The sequence below is a fragment of the Pithys albifrons genome, chromosome 2, assembly GCF_047495875.1.
Source record: "Pithys albifrons albifrons isolate INPA30051 chromosome 2, PitAlb_v1, whole genome shotgun sequence".
Lineage (NCBI taxonomy): Eukaryota > Metazoa > Chordata > Aves > Passeriformes > Thamnophilidae > Pithys > Pithys albifrons.
This window is the reverse complement of record NC_092459.1, coordinates 82,960,072-82,979,360: the sequence shown is the minus strand read 5'-3', so window position 1 is coordinate 82,979,360 and position 19,289 is coordinate 82,960,072. Positions and strand designations below refer to the sequence as shown.

The 19,289-nt window shown below is 35.6% G+C and overlaps 1 protein-coding gene across 1 annotated transcript in view; it reads right to left on the bottom strand.

The window, feature by feature from the left end:
* Positions 1–19,289, bottom strand: part of CRIM1 (cysteine rich transmembrane BMP regulator 1) — a 174,395-nt gene that overhangs the window by 29,304 nt on the left and 125,802 nt on the right. Inside the window, exon 8 of the mRNA XM_071575406.1 lies at positions 9,574–9,702. Coding sequence (XP_071431507.1) covers positions 9,574–9,702 — 129 coding nt within the window. The remainder of the gene's footprint in view (positions 1–9,573; positions 9,703–19,289) is intronic.

Here is a 19,289-nt window from a genome sequence, read left to right as displayed (position 1 = left end):
ATCAAGTAAAAATAATGAGAATTTATCTTTCATTTGTGAGATTTTAATACTAGGATGTTTATACAGAATTATTCCCATGCAGTGATAATGAAATTAACTGAACTTTTCATTATGCAAGACTTTATAAGGTAGTTGTAATTTTTAAAGTTAGGCTTGAACTTTATGAAGAATGTATGGAAAAGTACACTGGAAAATCTCCAAAAATAATTAACTCCAGTTATATGATCTTTGATATAATCTAAGTTATGCAGATACTCAGAACTGATCGGTGAATAATCCTGGAATTATGCACGTTGAATCAATCAGAACCATTCATTTTCTGGAGCATACTTTATCATGGAGAGGAAATGTTTAGCTGGCTGTCCATAAATATCAGGCTCATGAAGACAGGCTAAGAAACAAGAAGGTACAAATGCAAAGGCATGGGAGAAATGAATAGGCATCTTAAAAAAGTGAAAGGAAGAGGTCTAAATAACAATAAAAAAATACCTAAAAAACCAGAAACAAGGGCACTTTTTTAGTTGTCATCTTTTTAATCTTATTTGTCTCCATTTTATCTGCTAAGGAGAGCTATCAAAGTGCAACACTCAAGTTTGAATATGAAATTATAGAAGATGGCAAAATAATGGTGCCTCAGAACCCCATAGCTTTGATTTGGTTAGTGAAATTGCTTTTCAGAAATGCAAAACAAGTTTGTTACATGCAAAGTTAATATACTTTATTGAAAGGGTTAAGGTGTCTAGGATAGTGCTATGCAAGCAGGAAGACAGTGTCTTATCCCAAGTAGCTTAAGATGTTAAATATACTTAAAACTCAAATAGTTTTGCTTGACATACTAAGCAGAAGATCCAGTCTCAAGGCAATATCTTTCTTTCTGAATCCTTTACATAGTGAGTTATCCTCAAAAGAATTTTCACTTTTTAAGTGGCCAAGAAAGAAAAGCTCTTCAGAGCCCTGGGATGGATGACTAATCACCACCACTCAGGAACGGACAGTGGAGAATAAATGAAAAAGCGTGAAATTTCTGGCTATGTCAAACCTAAAGGGAAAGTTTGTTGAAGTCAATGCAGACAACTGTTCACATATGGCATTACTAGTGTTATGTCAATGCTACATGAGGTAATCAGAATAATCTCCATAGACCTCTGCTGACAGTCTTTCTAATAAGATGGTAAAAAATATGTTTCAGAGAAGATGGTTGTTAATGAAATTAATATGTTAGCACACTTAAATTTGTGATAGCATGAGAGTACAAGCTGTAGAAATAGATTTTAAATAGTTTTTGAAAAAAAATCACTATGAAGAAATTTAGTGACATGAAAATCAGAAAGGGAATTCTGGTCAGCTTTATATCAAACCATCTAAATTTTTCCTACTGAAACATTATTAAAAACATGACAACTACAGGTAGTTTCAAAATGAAATACCATGTGGTACACATACACAGCTTATGTTTGCGGCACAGGCCTGTTGAAAAGCCTAGCCCAGCATTTTAAGCCGGGTATTTTTTCCGGAAAATGAAGTGAACCATCAATGTCACAAAGCAGAATGTAGCTACCAGAGAAAGAAGAAAAAGAGAAAAAGATTGCAAACTTGAATATTCAAATGTGGATCAAATTCAGTATACACAACTGTCATCCAGAAAATCTTTCTATAGCTGTACCTATAGCTTTAATCATTACTAAAATAATCACAGATTTATTACGAAAGCGTAAGTAAAACCAGATTTTCTGCTAAGACTTTGCCTTTCCAGTGTCAAATACTAAAGAACAAGGAGATATAGCTCATGAAAGTCAACTGCAGCGAACTGAGGAAATTTATTATGGCAAAATGTTAGGGGTTGCTCATTTGAGGGTGTTTTCCAACTCTGCTTAGGTAAAATTCGTAAGCAAACTGAATCCCAAATAATGGAATGTATTTGCGGAGAAGAGATTCAGCCCTAACCGGCCTAACAACTGCTTCAAAAGTGTATAAGGACAGGCTGAAATGAGGGGATAGGAAACATTTTATAAGCTAATACAGAAGAAAACTCCTGTTCAGAGTCTGGCAGAACTGCATTACACACTTGCACATCACTTCAACTCTAACAGAATGGCATCAAGCTTCTGATCACACAGTACAAGCTATTTATTTTTTCCTGACTGATTAGTTATAGTGACATCACCTTGGGAGCTGAACTGATGGTTTGATAGGAGGAAGAAGACTAAAACAGACACAAAATGATGAACAGGAAATCAATTAAAGGGAAAATGTCTCTCATTGTGCTGCTCAGGGAAACATCTGGCTGGAGAGTAGAGTTCTACATAATGAGCAGAAACATGTCCATTAATTTTCCTTATGAAACATGAAATGTCAATGAGGTACTTCCAATACAGAAAACAACCTGTCTAAACAAGGTAGTAGGAGGGCTTATGTGGATCAAATATTATTGGGTTGAAATGTAATAACTGAAAACATACAAGGTTGTGCCATCCATAGGGAATAAACAAGGATTTATGCAACAGAGTTCAGACACAGGATATTGGCTGATCTCAGAACGATACTGATGAGACATGACATGAGAAAAAGATGAATGTGTTCCTGAATGTCTCAGGTTAATAGAACTGTATTTTTACCACAAATACTTGGCTTTTTAGTGTGAAATATGACATAAAATGCTGAAGGAATTATATACAGTAGAAGGCTACAACAATAAACACAGAAAGGCTGTTTGTCCTTAACCAATGACATTATTAAATAGTCTCCTGCTAGGAACTAATGCTTACTTGAGGACAAACATGCACTGAATACTTAAAGCTTTGAAACCAGCCCATACAACACAATCATATAGTTTTCTTTGCCATGTGAAACCACAAATGCAAATGTCCAACAACAACAAATCCAGTTGGTAATTCACAGTCTTCTCTAGTCCTCACTATACTGGCAAAAGCTACCGCTTATAGACTTTGAGCCCTATAAAGACTGTAGTTCTAGCAAATACTTTGTTCTACTGTTTGTAAAAATTTAACATGTTATATGCTGACTTGAATATGAAAATTTCAAATTATTGGATTAATTCAGATCAATTTAATATAATGCTGCTGCAAAAAATACAAGCAGAAAGAACAGCTGAAGATGAATGGGTCTTCAGAAAAAAAACATTATTAACAAACAAACAAACAGATACTGGCAAGGGTTTTAAGCCTGGTCACCATTGGCCCTAAACTCCTTTTAAATATAGTGATTTATTTCCCCTACTTTCTTCACCTGCTTACAGACACTTTCATACACATATATTAAAACAAATATTTTTCAAAAGAGCATGTTTAAGGGGAATCTGGGACATGGGGATGGGACAACCTTTTCTGTAGAAGACTGTCTTGTCTTAGGAACAGATGATTAATCAAGATATGGTGAGGCTCTACACAGCATGATACACATGAACTATGTGGTGTTTTAAAACTCTTTTCCACTAAGTATCTTACTGTCAACACTAACATCAACTCTTCTTTTGAAAGGCTGTTCAGTATCTGTAAAACCAAGTCCCTGTCTGCTGAAGGAAAGAAAAATATGTTTAAAAATCAGCATGCAAGAGCAGCTGATATACTGATTTGACCTACTCTAGTCCAGGGCTGACCCCGCAAAGAAGACATTAACAACATTTTGTCCCATCGTATGCAATGTTAGCAATCTTTGCATGTGGGATAATTCACTTAGCAGTGGAATATTTCAGATAAAATGCAACCTCTTCTTCTCAGATATGGTATCTCAGAGGCAATTTATCTCAAAAGGAATCATAAGACCTTGCCTAATTTCAAGCCATTGCATGCATGATTTATTTGTGATTTTAGCCTGTCACGTCCTCTGCTCACACCTTTGAATATTTGGAGTGTTATAAAATATTGCCCAAAAAACAAACCAAAAAGTAAAAAAAAAAATCAATTCCATGAATTGCATGTTTAGCTCTAAAAAATGTCCTCTGTTTGAACTTCTAATAGGTTGATTGTAATTCCAGCTCTTAAAAGAAAAGACTTACTTTCTTTCAATGTATGTATGGTATATAAAAAGCTGTAAGTGGTTAAACTGGGACATTTATGTTTCTCCAATATATTATTTTACATATGGACACACTGATATTTGTACTGCAAAGGCTGAAATTCATCTCTTTCCAAAAACTTTTGAAAATGCATTCTACGTTTAAAAACTTTCAGTTTTTTTTTTTATTTGTTTTTAGTCCTCTAATTCAGAGATGAAAAAATACTGCCAGAGAATATTAATAGATATGTGAGAAGTAGTTCCACTTGGCTTAGGTTGGTGTCCATCTCTGAAAATTTGTACTGTGGCTACACAAAGCTAGCTACATACCTTTACCAGCATTATTTTCTTGACGCTGAGGCTAGATCATATCAGGAGAACTGTTTCACAGTACCTTTATAATTAAGCACTCCTCAGCCGTCCTCTCGGTGTGGATTGCTACTGCTGGTTAATCTTCAGGGGTGGGGATCTGGGGAGGCAAATTTATGAAGGAGAAAACTAGGTTACTTATCAGTAACTGGAATTCTCTGAATATATTGCCTCCACAGATCCACACTAACCCTCCCTCCTGCTGTTAGAATTAACTCACGATTCACAAAAGCTGGATAAAAATGAAGGGACTGGGCTTTGATGCTAGAAAACCCTGTTTAAAAAAATCATCTCATGAGTCCATTGAAGCAAATTAATGGCTTGGATACTTGCCCTAAACAACTCTAGGATTCACATATAACACTTGAATTCATGAAAATGGAATTGTAGCAGTGATATCTCAACGGTGGAATTACTGAAGAATGATCAAGCTTCCAGCACATTGGTTTTGTTTTTTCTTTTTCTTCCCTCATAAGTCAAGTGAAGTTCTTATCCCCTCCTATTGTACTAAAGCATTACTAAACCCAATGTATTGTCATTTTCAGAGATCCTGCCAAAGACTTTTATTCCAGCGAGAAGAGCGATAATATTTGTTTGGCATGCATAGTTCATTGTAATTCCATCCTCTTCAGGGAGCACTCCCACTATCCTGCACATGCATACTTAGAGTTAATATTTCTGTTCTACTTGGAATATGTACTTTTTCCTGATCTAAGTCTTAAATTTTTAGTAAACATGCTTCATTCCAAATTTTCCACAACTGTATTTCATTAGCTGAGGTCTCATATGGAATAGCTATTCCCTTTCACATTACTGCAGAAGAGTAAGATCCTTTTTCTGTCTACAAAATTATTCAAAAAATCCAAGATGCACTCTCCTTGCACTAAGGGAGACTACCTGGACTATGATTTATTTTATAATTTTATTTTCTGTGGTATTTGTTGCTAAATCAAAGTAACATTGGAAAATAATTGGCAATAAAATAGAAAAGTCTTACATAATTTATATTTTATTTTAATATTTCCAGTAATTTTGCAGTGTCTGAAGTGTACATATTGTGTGATTAGTGTGCAGTTATTTGTCTCACCTTAGTTTGATATAAAAATAAACATAAAACATGTTTATTTAAATGGATGAAGTTAACACTGAGGGATTTTAAGTGCTTAGAACATGTCTGAGTATGGATTATTTACTGGAATACAGGGATGAAATACTCAAAATTTGGCTAGAATAGTGAAAGGTTAAAAAACCCATCCCAAACTCTATTTATTAAAGGATTAACACATGGAAAAGAGGAGCTGAGGTATGTTCTCTCATTAACAGTCCCTGCAAAGCTTTTCTTCGGCTTTTTCCAGTCATCACTTTATACACTTTTTCAGAGCCCTAATTGTTGCTATTTATAGACACCCTGTAGTTGCACCTACCTAATTTATCTCAAACGCTCCTGTCCTACCTTTGAATGTCTCCACAACTAACCCAAAGTCCATGCCTCAGGTGCTTGCTAGTAAAGAGTGAATGATACCACCTCCTTTTTAACTCCACAGTAGAAAATATTTTCTTCTCAGTTAAGGAAAAGATATCAACACTCCAAAGGAAAAAAAAATTCCGTATATATTGATAGAATGTGTTTTGGGGAAGGGGTGGTTTCATCTCTAGAGAACTGTGCAAACATATAATATACCAAGAGTTCTAATTTTTGAATAGTGATTGAATATTTTGACAGACAAAAGAGACCATGGCACGAAGTGGATGATGATGCATTACAACCTGCAGGGAAAACAACTCATCTCAGCCTTCTACAATTGCAACTCTCCATAAATGGTCTGGAATTAATGAAACCAGATGACAGTTGCATCTTGTAACTGCAAAGGTAAGACTTCTAAATGAAGCAAAGAATTTTTAAAATTGACAGCAGTGCTCCACTTCAACTTTAGTAAGATTTGAAAGGTTAAAAAAATACTAAAGTCATATATGCTCAGAGTTATACCCTGAAGAGTCCTTCAATTCATTTCATTTGGGGTAAAACACTGTAGTCTCAGTCACAGGATTGATTTTAAAGGGTTTTTCTTTTCCATTAATCTAATACAGGGAACAGACAAGGCCCTCACTGCAGACTCTCACTGAAGAATGACTTAGCATCCAGCAGCAACTACCAGATTTTAAATCCTCTGTTACTGTAATCAGCAGGCATTATTCAATGTGCCTGTTAGTCCTCCTTGGAGCAACAGGAACACTATCTCAGAAATAGCCAATCACTGGTCTCCCACAAAGACTTATCCCAAGGTACTCCTCCTCCTAAAGATTTTAATCACTCCAGTTCTCCCTAGGAAGAGAACTAGTCTAAGCAAGGCCCTGGACATGAAAAAAACAATTGCTGCACACTATAAACAACAGTATTTTCTTATATACTTTCTTTTTTGTTTGTTTTTTTTTGTTCTTGTATCATCTTATATAATCTTTTTCTTTTGGTTGATTCCTTTCTTTTTGATAATGTATTTCAAGTTTTTCCTACTTGTTTTAGTTGTATTCTTGGTCTTCTGCAGTGGTTCTTATTAAATCTTTGATTATACTTTTTACCTTTTATTGTCACATAGTGCTAGTTTGGCTTCTATACATTTCTGGTCAGCATGATGATACTTTCTCCTTCATCATTTGTGGTTTTGGTTCCAACTCTACTCATTGGAACTTTCTTCCCATATCTATCTATGTTCACTTTTCACTCACTATAGTTTTTTGCTCTCCTTTCTTACAATTGTAGTCTGGCTTTGTTATGTTTTTAATATTTTATTTTACTTTACAGGACATACGTTTTTACTGTATGCTGCTACAGCATGTTTTTGCACTCACTGAAAAAACAGGAAAAAGGATAAAAGACAAGTAAACTACTTCTATTAATATTATATTCCAGAAATGTTATTATTTGCTTTCTTTGTCCTTCACATTCTGTAGCTGTCTTGAAGCAGGCTTGATAAACTTGAAATCACAATAAAGCAGAGATATCTAAAGAAGAATTAGCAAAAAAATGAAACTTTATTGTAAAGAGATTAGTAGAAATAGGATATGATGACTTTAAATGGTAATGGAGGGCAGGGGGCCTCCTTTATTCAGGCACATTAACTCTGGCTCTGCTGAGCAGCTCAGACCAGCAAAAGAACGAGCGGGTGCAGTAGAAAGGCAGAGATACTCCCAAAAGTCCACAGGAGTCAACATGAGCTAAAGGTAATACATGTTGTCACATTCCTAAGAGAGCCAAGAGGCAACTAAACATCAAAGTACATAGGATCTCAGAAAGCAGAGAATTAGTGCAGTACATTTTCAGCATATTTGACCTAAACCTCCTTTCTCCTCATATCTTGCACACTCATTTGTCCAGAGGCTTGCAAGCAAGAGACATTACTTGACAGGAAAATTCAATTTCTGTCATTCTGATTGATAACCACTGAATGATGAAGACTTCCAAGCTGTTATTTTTCTTAATTTCTTTAGAAAATAAAGGCTTCTGCTTGCTCAATGACTGAGATTTTTAAGCAATCTACTAGTAACATTATTTAAGTGAAAAAAAAAAAAAAGAGAGATAAATGATACTATTAAGTTTGCTCTGGACAGTTTGCTAGTGTACCATGAAAATAATTTCAAGGAAATCTGGCAAGAAAAGAATTCTCTTGAATGGGTTCTTAAGCACTATTTAATAAGAAATACTCCAGGCAAGAACAGAGACTTTCTGGGATGTGGTATGTGTACATATGTCAGTCTGGTAATTCAGGATAAAAGAAATGATCCTTTGGAGTGATGTATCTTCTGTGCAGCAAACTGGAAGAGAAGACTGCATGCACAGGTATAGATGATGAAATTTGCCATGTATATCCATCTTGTTTGTGTCTAACTCCCCAGTCAAATTAATAATAATATAAGGAGAAGGAAAATCAAATTGCAGCAGTAAAAGTAGAACTAAACATTTCTAATTTTGTCCTTCGGAAGACTAACTAAGGCATGTATGTGATAGATTGGATGTAATCTATGGAAAGATGTCTTTCCATGAATACAACTTTTAATCAAAGGTATTATTTCAGTATTACCATGATAAATGATTGTTTACCATATATTTACTTTTATTGAGATGTTTTATGTATTACGGAAATAAAAAATGCACATTTCCCCATGGGGGAAAAAAAAAAGCCAGGACTCCCCTTTTCTTGCTCCTTTAGCAAAACACTAATCCAATCCTAAAACTCTTTAGTTTCTAGCAATTAAGAGTTTTATTTTCACCGTTTCTACCACCGAGGACCCTTAAATTAATCATATTGGTTTAGTAAGTGTCTGTGAATAGTGGATTGAGATCAAAGGAAGTGAATGCAGTAATATTTTAGTTGTAGAAGACTTAGATGCTACAAGGAAGCTGCAAAATACAATAACATTAAAAATGAGAGTTTAGATCCAGTCCTAGGCTGGGTTGGCAGCTGAGACTAGTACTCCACAGGTGTCCTTTGTTGGCCTATTCCAAAAACCAACTTGATATTGCTTTATGTTTCTTCTGTAAACATTGAACTCTTCAGGAAACGCAAACAGAAAATACATTTTTGCTGATACACACAAAGTTCTCACAAGGCACAATGATATTCCTTGGGGAAGAAACAGATGTTAAAAGCTACATAAATGTTAACTGAAGATATATTGATATATGTTATAGAAACAAATTTAAATATGGATATGCTTGTATATATACAAACACCCACCCCCAGGTACATAATTTTCAAACATTTATCCTCAAAATCTCAGTTTTGATGAAAAAAACTAAGTTGAAAATAGGCTATTTAGCAATAGGAGTTTTGGAAGTGCAGAAACCTAGATGCTCTTGAAACTCTTTACATACACAGAAGAAAATAAAATGTGGAAGTCTAATGAGACTTCTCAAAGTCTGAATGAATATTAAGTGCCAAATTATTACCTTTTCTACCCAAAGGAAAATTTTTTACCTCAAGTCCAACACTCCGCTTACTCTTCCAAACACTTTTAAGCACGGAAGCAATATCAGAATTCAGGAGTCTGTTCTTTACAGATGAGCAGCCATAAAGCACATACACACTAACACAACATAGAGTCAACATTATGAATGAAAAACCCCAGCATACTAGCATTTTTACATACAGCTTGATATAAGAGGTAGAAGCCACTGTATTTTTGCTTACTCACTGGTTTTGCACTGACAAATGCGACACCCATTTTGGTCCAGCTTGAAGCTGTAGATACAGTCTTTTTCAGTCAAAGTGCAGTTCACCAAAACCTCACAGGTGGGTGGACCTATTGTGATATAAGTTGGTTCTGGGGATAAAAAAAAATAAATAAATTTGAGATTCTTTGAATATTTTAATTAAGCTCACAAAAATCCATGCACAATGCAGTAGTGAATAGTTTTAATTCATTTTATTTCTGATAAATATTCTTGGTATTTCTGAAAGAATTCAAGAAACAGACCTTGTTTTGAAGTGATGTACACTCAACATGAACAGTATGAAGCTGCAGTAAATTTTTGAAGTATTGAAAGTGGAAAGAGGTACTACTTTTCCCCCTTCCCCCCACCACTATGAAATCAGCTTTCCTGCATATGCAGTTTGAAACTGAGTGTAAAATATTTATCTTGCCCACTTTTCTCCAAAGGTATTTCACCAAAGCATCATGCAGCTTTTTTTTTGCTTCAGAAACCGAACAGAGCTTTTTCTGAAGCTCAATTGATTGATACTACCAAGCTGCACATCAAAGGACGTGACTCAGTTGTCAAATAGTTCTCTGTGTGACTAAGATCACTTTTACTGAAATTTATAGCAGAAGAGACTCTGGATACTGAAAGGGAATGTAAGATTCACTGCATGTAAAAGATCTCTGGAAACTATTTAATATGTCTATTCATTGAAAACCTCACTTCTTACAGTACACTTTGCAGTGCCAGATTATGTTTTCTAAGTTGAGGATATTCTTGCCAATTAGATGTTACTTATAAAAAGTATAATACTTATTTTTTGACATCATTTAAATATGTTGGAGTATGAGATTTGTTTTGATATACTGGGCAGCCAGAGATATTAACGTGTTCTAGTACACAAAGTTGTTAGAATAAAACAATATCCAAAGACCCACGGAAATAACAAGGAACCTCAAAACTAACATCATAAAAGAGGATACAGAAGGAAAGAAACATCTATCTTTTCTGAATGAATTTTTGCTCTGTGAGACTAATTTTGTCTAGCTTGTGTTTTTCATAGAACTCAGGCACTGAAGAGCCAATGAATTTATAGTTATGAGCATTATTAACATTATAAAAAGCACTCAGGAAATAAAAAATACATGACTTCTAAAGAACCGTGAACTTTCATTTTGCCGTTTCAATTGTATGAGTGTATCCTGTTTTTTCATTTCAAGAAATGAAGACTTAGAGGAAATTAAATTTAAAAAAAATCAATACATGTATTGATAAATTGTGAAAATATGGAGAAATTATATGGACTGGAGGTGGCCACTTCTTGCCATGTCTCATCCTCAAATCACAGATTTTGCTATTCTTGCTTACAGGCAGCTAGTCTTTACTGTCAGAGTAAGCGTAAAATATTACTCAACATTGATTAAGTTTTTAGAAGTGTACGCTATTAACGAAAATACTGATTTCTCTGGCTGTTGGTTAAATGTCCAGCAGGTTGACTTTGCACCCATGCCTTCCAGTCAAGTGAAAATTATCCTATTACAAGAACGAGCTTTTCTGCTTTCATTGTCTTTCAGAATTTTCAGCTTTCGCAGCCTCTCCCCAGCCCTGCTGTACCCAGGACAAGTTTATACAGCCGATGAACATATTTAATCCTTTTCAAATTAGGTCAGCTAACCAGAGTTTGGAGGGAAAAAACTACATTAAAGACACTACAGTGAAGTTAAAGAACTTTAAACTTATCTCAGAGGTCATGGTTCAGATTACTCACTTTGCTGAAAGTTTCAAAGTAACATTCGAATTCTGCTGCTTGCATAATTTTTGTAGGAAAGTAGAAATACACTTTATAAATATATAAAACAGCTTTGTTCATATACAAGCTGGAAGTCTGTGTAATGGCATCCATGTCTCCCTAGACCCCTCAAATTTATTCTAATTTAAATTAGAATTTTCCCACTTTTTTGTAAGAGTTTAATATAAATCAGTAGGTTGGAGGTCAAAAGATGGATTTCTGTGAATTCTTCATTTCACAGCTCTGAGTTTGCACATGTAGTGTAGAATAGTAACCATGAGCAATGTATTTTAAAATCCATGGATTTCCAAACCCAACTTCTTTTAAGCTCAGTGAAATTTTTGTATTTGTTTCCAAGTTCATTGAGCAAACTATCTGACTAAATCACATTTGTGTCTAACACTTAACATTTGCAACTTCAACAAACCATTATTTTAGGAATCATGAATATATTGCTATATACCAATAACATAATATATTCCAGAAACTTCATTAATCCCACCTGTTTAGGCCTCTGAGTATATAAACTAGCTTTGCAATCAAACCAATTTTTAGCATCTGGTGACCATTGTGAAAAACTTCTCTCCTACCTCACTCCATTCTCTAATGAAAATATCCTAAACAAAAGACCAGAATGCAAGAGTTACCCTAAAGCTACATTCAGGTTACTGGTCAGCCAGCCCAAACCCTACACTCCAAATGACAAAAAAGCCAAAGCAATGCTTATACTCACAGGTAGTTAAAACCACTACAAACAATATGAATCATTAATGCTATCCAAAGCAAAGTTCACAGACAGTAACACAAACCCGAGATCTGAAGGAGGCTGTAGCTTTACCATCTGACTGCAGAACATGAGGTAAAGTGTGCAGCTTAAAAACCCCCAGAAAACCTTACTGAAATTTGAAATGCAGGTTAGTTAGTATTCATTGATCCACTTGGGTGTAAACTAAACCTAGAGAGAAAGAGGATTGTGTTTTACCCCCCATCACTGAAGTTGACTCCTCAAGATAATTTCCCTTTAATTGCAGGTATAATTCAGTATCTAGGAAATAGAGTTGGTATTTGTTATATGATTTTTGTAGTGACTTGCAAAACTATACCTCAGTGTTTTGTGCCTTAGACACACCTAACAATTTTTTGTGTGCTTGATACACTCCATAATGTGGTATTTCATACAAGGAATGAAATTAAACTGTTGTTTTATTAATATGAAAGGGTTTTGTTAGTCTCCTATTAATTGTGTTTTATTCTGTTATTTTTCATTTTTTGGGCTTGCTTTCAGCATCCTCAGCATTTCCAGACAATCTTACAAATCTGTTTTTTCTCCCTCCTCTCCCTAAAGGTAAGCCCTGAGATACAGTAATTTTATATGCATGCCTGCTTCTCAATGAGCTGCAAGTAGAGGACAAAAGAAAAAATTTCATTCCCTGCCCCCACATGTGCAAAAATGCAGCCAGGAAAAAAAATCAGCCCTTTTCACTTCACTAGACAAGACTCAACAAATAAAACCAGTTCTGCTATGCCAGACTTCTGGCTATTTGAATAGGCAAGCTGTAGCTAAGCTTGAAAAAGCATGTCCCACCGCATGAGCTGAACTGGGCTTTCACTGCTGCTCTTGGGAGAAACGGCAGAAGAAAGATCCAGTGCGCAAATGCACAGACAATGGGTGGGAAAAACGAGTGACGTTTCTGCCTGTGTGCTTTATCAACGATACAACTATACCATAGAAAGAAAGAGAGAAGAAAACAGTGAGAAGGGGACTGAAGAGAGTCTGGATGAAAACAATGGATTATTTAATAAAGCACAGATTTTTCTGATGTCAAGTGCTTCTATATAAGGTTAATGCAGATTCCTATTAGTACACCTTGCTTCAATATATCTCTGAACCTGATACTTTCTATGATGAATTTTAGTGCAGAAGATTATTAATTCACTTGCTGAGAGGTTAATAAAATTATCTGAATTAATTTTTTACCCCACCATTTACTTAAAAACAACAATTTTAAAATCCACAGTGGGTATTTCAGCTGCTGGTGGTCCATCAGTCTAACTAGTCCACTGAAAAATACTACACTATGTGATCAAACCCCTGAATCTTATCGATTCCAGCTTGAAACTGAACTGTGCTTTTACAGAGAAAGAAGGTAATATGGTGACATACAAGTAATGCCTGGAGCTGGCTTTGTCCTTAAGGAACACAGATTAGCAACACCAACACACAAAACGGCTGTCAGTAAAAAAAGGAAAAAAAAAGAGAAGAAAAGAAATTGTCAAGGTGGACTATTTTCACTGGTATTTTTCTATCCAGAATACTTTCATAATATGAGCAAAACCAATCCTCAGTCCCCTCTTTTTTGATTTCTGAGACCTCCCACTTCTCCTGAGCGATGTGACACAACTTGTATTACAAAAAGCAGACATTTTCTTCTGTTAAAAATGTGAACTACTGTATAAACACACACAAGAACACAGGATGGTCAATCTGGTCAAGTACTGTGCTTTATATATATATATATCTTGTTATACTTTGATAAATATTGAGGTTCTAAGATAATGCTCAGCTAAGGATTCAGATACGGAAAGAAACTGATGCACCCATGTTTCAGGGAAAATTTGTTTCTCCAGATTAGAATTTTATTATATACACAGTTTGATCAGTTGAAGTTATCAAAAAAAAAAAAACAAAACTAAAATATACCACTGATTGATGAAGCCCTGGAAAACAAATAAAAACAAGGAGAAAAATATCAGACAATTTATTGCAACCTTGTTGACCTCTACTGTTTATCTGAGTGTTAAACCCATTCTCTTGGTGATGTCATTAAAATTAACATCAAAATTATACAAAATAGAACTAAAAAAATCCTTAATAAGCATTGTACCAGAAGGAATAATTATACCCATGTTCCAATCATACTCTTAGTTCTTCACAACCTGAACTCTGGCCATCAAATTCATATCAGGAAACAAAGACGCACTATATGTATCTGCTCTACTGCAAAGCCACATATATTATGATAGCACCGAGTGCTCAGTTTTGGTTTGTGTCACTGGACCTGCTTTGATCAGGAGGTAGTACTAGAAAATCTCTAGTGGTCCTTTCCAACTTGCATGACTTCATGAATTTCACTTTCACATATTCTCAGGACATTTCCAGTGAAAGCAGCAATATCCTTGATAGATCCTCAACAAGGAAATGAAATCCAAAGACAAACATTTCAATTTCTGATGATTTCTCTATGCTTTAGCCAATGACTGACTACCTTCCTCCTGCAATGTAAGTACATTTGCCTAACACCATCTCTGTGAAATCTATTTCATGACTTAAAAACTAGCTTTTATTCAGGAAGCAAAATTTCTTCCAGGTGTTTTTAACAGCAATTCTCTGGGAAGTATTATTTAGTGGCATGCATAACCCTATTTAATCAGTCTCTTTTTTTATTACACAATCCTTTAAGTTAATATATTACCCATGCTTTACCTCTTGGCAAGGTATTTTTATTATTATTATTATTATTATTATTATTATTATTACATGAAAGCCAAATCTTTTTTGTTTCATTTGGAATGCAATATTTTAACTCCAGACAGGTTTTGTTTCACACTTTCAGTAATACCATGTGAGGGAACTACCTACATCATGGTTTTACAAAATTGTTTTTAAGTAGGGAAGCAACTATTGCATTCTAAGTAGGTTTTTGTTTGGTTTTTTTTTATGTACAATATTTCTTCTGAATAAGCTGAACAGAATAGGATTTTAGAATGTTCAGTATCTCATTTGGAGCATTAAATGAAAAGCTCTTCTGCGGGGGGAAAGAAAAATTCATCAAAATCATGTTCTAAACAAGGAAAAAGACCTTCAATGTGAATAATAAAGAACATGCCCGTGTTTGGGGAAAGTGAAATGGCTCCCTCTTCTGTAGTATTTTATAACACAGATTACCTTTAAAAGAATTAAGTTGTTTCAAACCACCTGTGAAACCAGCAACAACTGACTTAAAGAAATACAGCATCAGTGCATTTACCATAAAACCAAAAAAAAGAACAAAAAAAACCCCAACAAACCCCCAAACTGAACACTAGTCTAGCTTTTTACCTAATGCTGTAAGTGAGAACTGGCTAAAAACTGGTCCTGAAGGGTGTGCTGCTGAACAGCCTTTCATTCGAGACTGCATACTTGTTTGAATTTTGTCTACTGTCCAAAAAAGTTAACTGCAGCCTACTAAGCAGCAGCATGGGTGTTTACTTAAGCTTCCTGTAAAAACATTCATATCATTCCAAGAGTGACTAAATGTTTTCCATCCTCATAGTTTGCATTCCAGCCTTCCCCGCCCCTCCAGTTCATTACATGAAAAACATCAGTCCCGAGTCCTGGGCTGAAGAATTTCCTTCCGGGGTTTGAAATACCTAATGCCTTGCAGGAAATTTTTCCCCCAGCATTTAGTTATCTCTGTTAACTATCAGGGTTCAACAATTCAGCATCACATAACAATTTATAAAATGTATGCAAGGACTGGAGATGGTACAATTTTCTAATGTCACAAGTAACTCTGAAAATACATTCATTAATGCTTCCAAACACATAGTTCAGTTCAGCAGCCTTTTGTCTCAGATTTTATTCATACTGTCAATCTGGAACTACTAAAATATGGATTTTTCCTTCAAAATAACGATTATAATGAAAGACTTTTTATTGCTGCAATATGAAGAAGACCCCAATGAACCAAAGGTGCATGGGTGTGTGTGTATCTTTCTTGCAGCAATGCAATCAAAATACATACTTTCTACTCCCAAGATGTGAAGTTAAACCTTTTTTCTGCTGTAATCAATTCTTTCAGTTTTCAGTTTAGCAGACTTACAGAGTCTTCAAATCTATTTTAATGCTTGTAAGAATTTTTTTTGACAATTTTAGGTGGAATAAGACTAAGAGAGAACCACCTTTGCTAAAGCAAAATCAATTAAGCCTATCAAGAAATGTCCAAATACATTAAGAAGGCCATTCAGTTATTGTTAGTCAGTGAAGACAGAGCAAACACTAAATTAGTGTACATCTGGGGCAAATCTATGAATGCACAGATGAAAGCACTATGAATGAAGGCACTGAAAAGAATTAGAGGATCCATGAGGTTCTTTTTAAGTGAGACATCCTTAGCTGCATTGATGTATATATTCATTAGGATTCTTTGGTTATTTATTCTTTCAGCAGTCTTCCACTGAACTCAACATTGAATCACTGAAACCCATGAAAATGTTATTTCATAGCAGCATAGTCTTCATTGACTTTCATTGGCAGTGAGTTTCATTATAGTCTGGATGGTGTGGTTCAATGAGCTCAGCTGTCTTGTCTAGAATCACTATAGTAAATCATGATCTGGCAAAAGTAAGCCCAATTCTCTATAGCTTGGCATTTGCAACCCCTAATTGACTTTGATGAAAAGGCTGGTTTGAGAGCTACAGCGCTGCTGCCGAAAAATAAGTTATACTTCATGCTTTAAGGAGAACCCTGGGCCCAAATCCTGTGTCAGTGAGCACTGCTCACTACCACTGACTTCATTCTGAATGAATCAAATTTCTTTTCACTGGAGCCTGCTGCTTGTTTTTACTTAATGAAGTGCTGGACACGCTAAAGGAACTGAACTGAATTACAGCTCAGCTAGAGTTTGGAGCCCTTTATTGATGAAAATGTTAATTTCTTTTTGTAAAGATAAAGTGTCAGCCATAATGACAGCAAAGTAATGTGGGCCTTATTCATGAAAATCCTCTGAGGGGATTTTGTTTAACACTTAATTTCTCATTCATGGCTTATGCTGGCACCCTGCCACCTGTACCTGAGGGCTCTCACGCAGAAGGACATATCATGAGATAGCCAATTACTGCGTATTAGCTTTCCCTATGAATACCCTGAGCCTCTGGGAGATGCAAGGGAACAGAAGCATCCATAAACTTTCCTATGGGGCACATTTTTGGCACAAATGCCAGTACTGAACATCTGTATTTATTAAAAAAAAAAAGAAAAAAAGGAAAAAATTTAGGTATTTTCATATTATATTACCCAATATTTACTTGCCGTGAACACAGCTATTATTCCTATTTGCAGATGGCTGTCCACAGATGCAGATGGCCTGAGGGAAACCTGATTATTTCTATTACTGTAGCTTATTTAGTATTATTCATATGTTATTATATATTCATATGCTATATTCCCCTTTTTTTTGGTAAAATTCATTAAAAAAGAAATTGCTATTGCTATACTATTTAGAAAGTAAACAGTTGTTAACCCAGCACAGAAGCAAGCAGCTCTGTATGCAGCAGTGCTACCTGCAGATGATTGCTAATGGATCTGGTCAGCTCCAAGACAACAGGAACCCAGACCAGCCCCTGGGAAGAACATCTGAGCCAAAAGAAGTGTGAGCACATAGCAAAATTTTGCAGTCCCTTTTGGCACTTGAAAAACCACTTTCTCCTCTCTGCCTAGCTGTCTGTCTTCATTAAATCTGTAGAACCATGTTCTTTCTGAGACTTTCTTGTGCATTGGCTCTAATGCCATGGGGAAAATATAGAGGGCCAGTCTGATTACCTAAGCCTTGGCTCTTAATGAAGACAGTCTATTAAACAAAGAAAGAGAAAACAAACTAAATAGATAATAGATTAAACAAACAGAGGCAAATCCCAAAGGACCAATATCATTACAGCAGCTATAGAAGCTATATAGAAGCATCCATCAGAAGCTTAAAACTAATTCCTTGTGTTGGATCCACAGAATGAGATGGACCTGCTTTTCCCAGTTCTCACCAGTGAAAGGATGTGCTTGCCTTAAAAAGCTGTGTTAACTGAAGAGCTTGGGTTTGGGGATTGACCCAGTGATGAAGGAAGCTGCTCCCCTCCACACCAAACTGCTTCAATGTGCCTCTGTCTCCAGCTTCATTGCCTTTTCTGTGACCCTTGCTTTCTGTCTCTCTCCCTGTGAAAACAGCCACCTCAAAGCAGCCAGCCCCTGCCTCATACATCAGGCTTTTATCAATACACCCCTTGCAAAGATCATGGTCATTGCTGTGTCTGATAGCTGGCAAGAAGTGACATATCCTAACAAGATGTCTTGCCAAAAGGGTTTTGGTCCCTTTGATGTTTAGTTAAAAAAGAAAAGCAATTCTATATTGAGCTATACATTGGTGAGCCACAGCCATCACTTGCATAAACACTGAAAGCTACACGTGACTTACTATTACTGCTTTCAGTTATGTAAGCAATTTCCTGAACAAATCTCTCTTCACTGAGGCTGAAAATACAACTGCCATGCCCTGAACACATCAAAAAGACAACCTTAGTCATGACATGCCACCTGAGGAATTTTGTTTTCTTCAACAACTTTCTGCCTTATCTGAAGCACATCTTCCCTCTTGTAATGCAATTCCATTCTTGTCCCACCTTTTTCTTTGCAACAACCTTTTAGGCTCATGCGGACTGCTATCTTGTCACTCTGACTTCATCAATTCATTTTAAGCTACACCAACCCAATTTTCACTCAGTCTGTCTTCCTAGGACATGTTTTGCAAATTTTGGACTGTGCTCATGGCTCTTCAACTCTTTCCAGCTTCCATCCTTATCATAGGAACAATGCACAGAGAAGAACCAAGGGTCTACTATGTCAGCCAGGGACATACTTTCCCACAGAAAAGAGCAAAAATGATTACTTCAGGTTTTGCAAACTCCGGTGTAGTGTTTGCCTTCTCAAGGCCCTATTAATCCATATTCAACTTCTTCCCCTTAATCACCAAATTTCTGCTGAAGAACTACTATTTAATAACTATTCTGATTCAGCACTCATGAAGAATCACACATTATCAGATATCTTCTTCATACCTCATGATGTGAATTTTGGAATTAAAGAGCTCCTGTAAAAAAAACCTTATGGTAATCAAA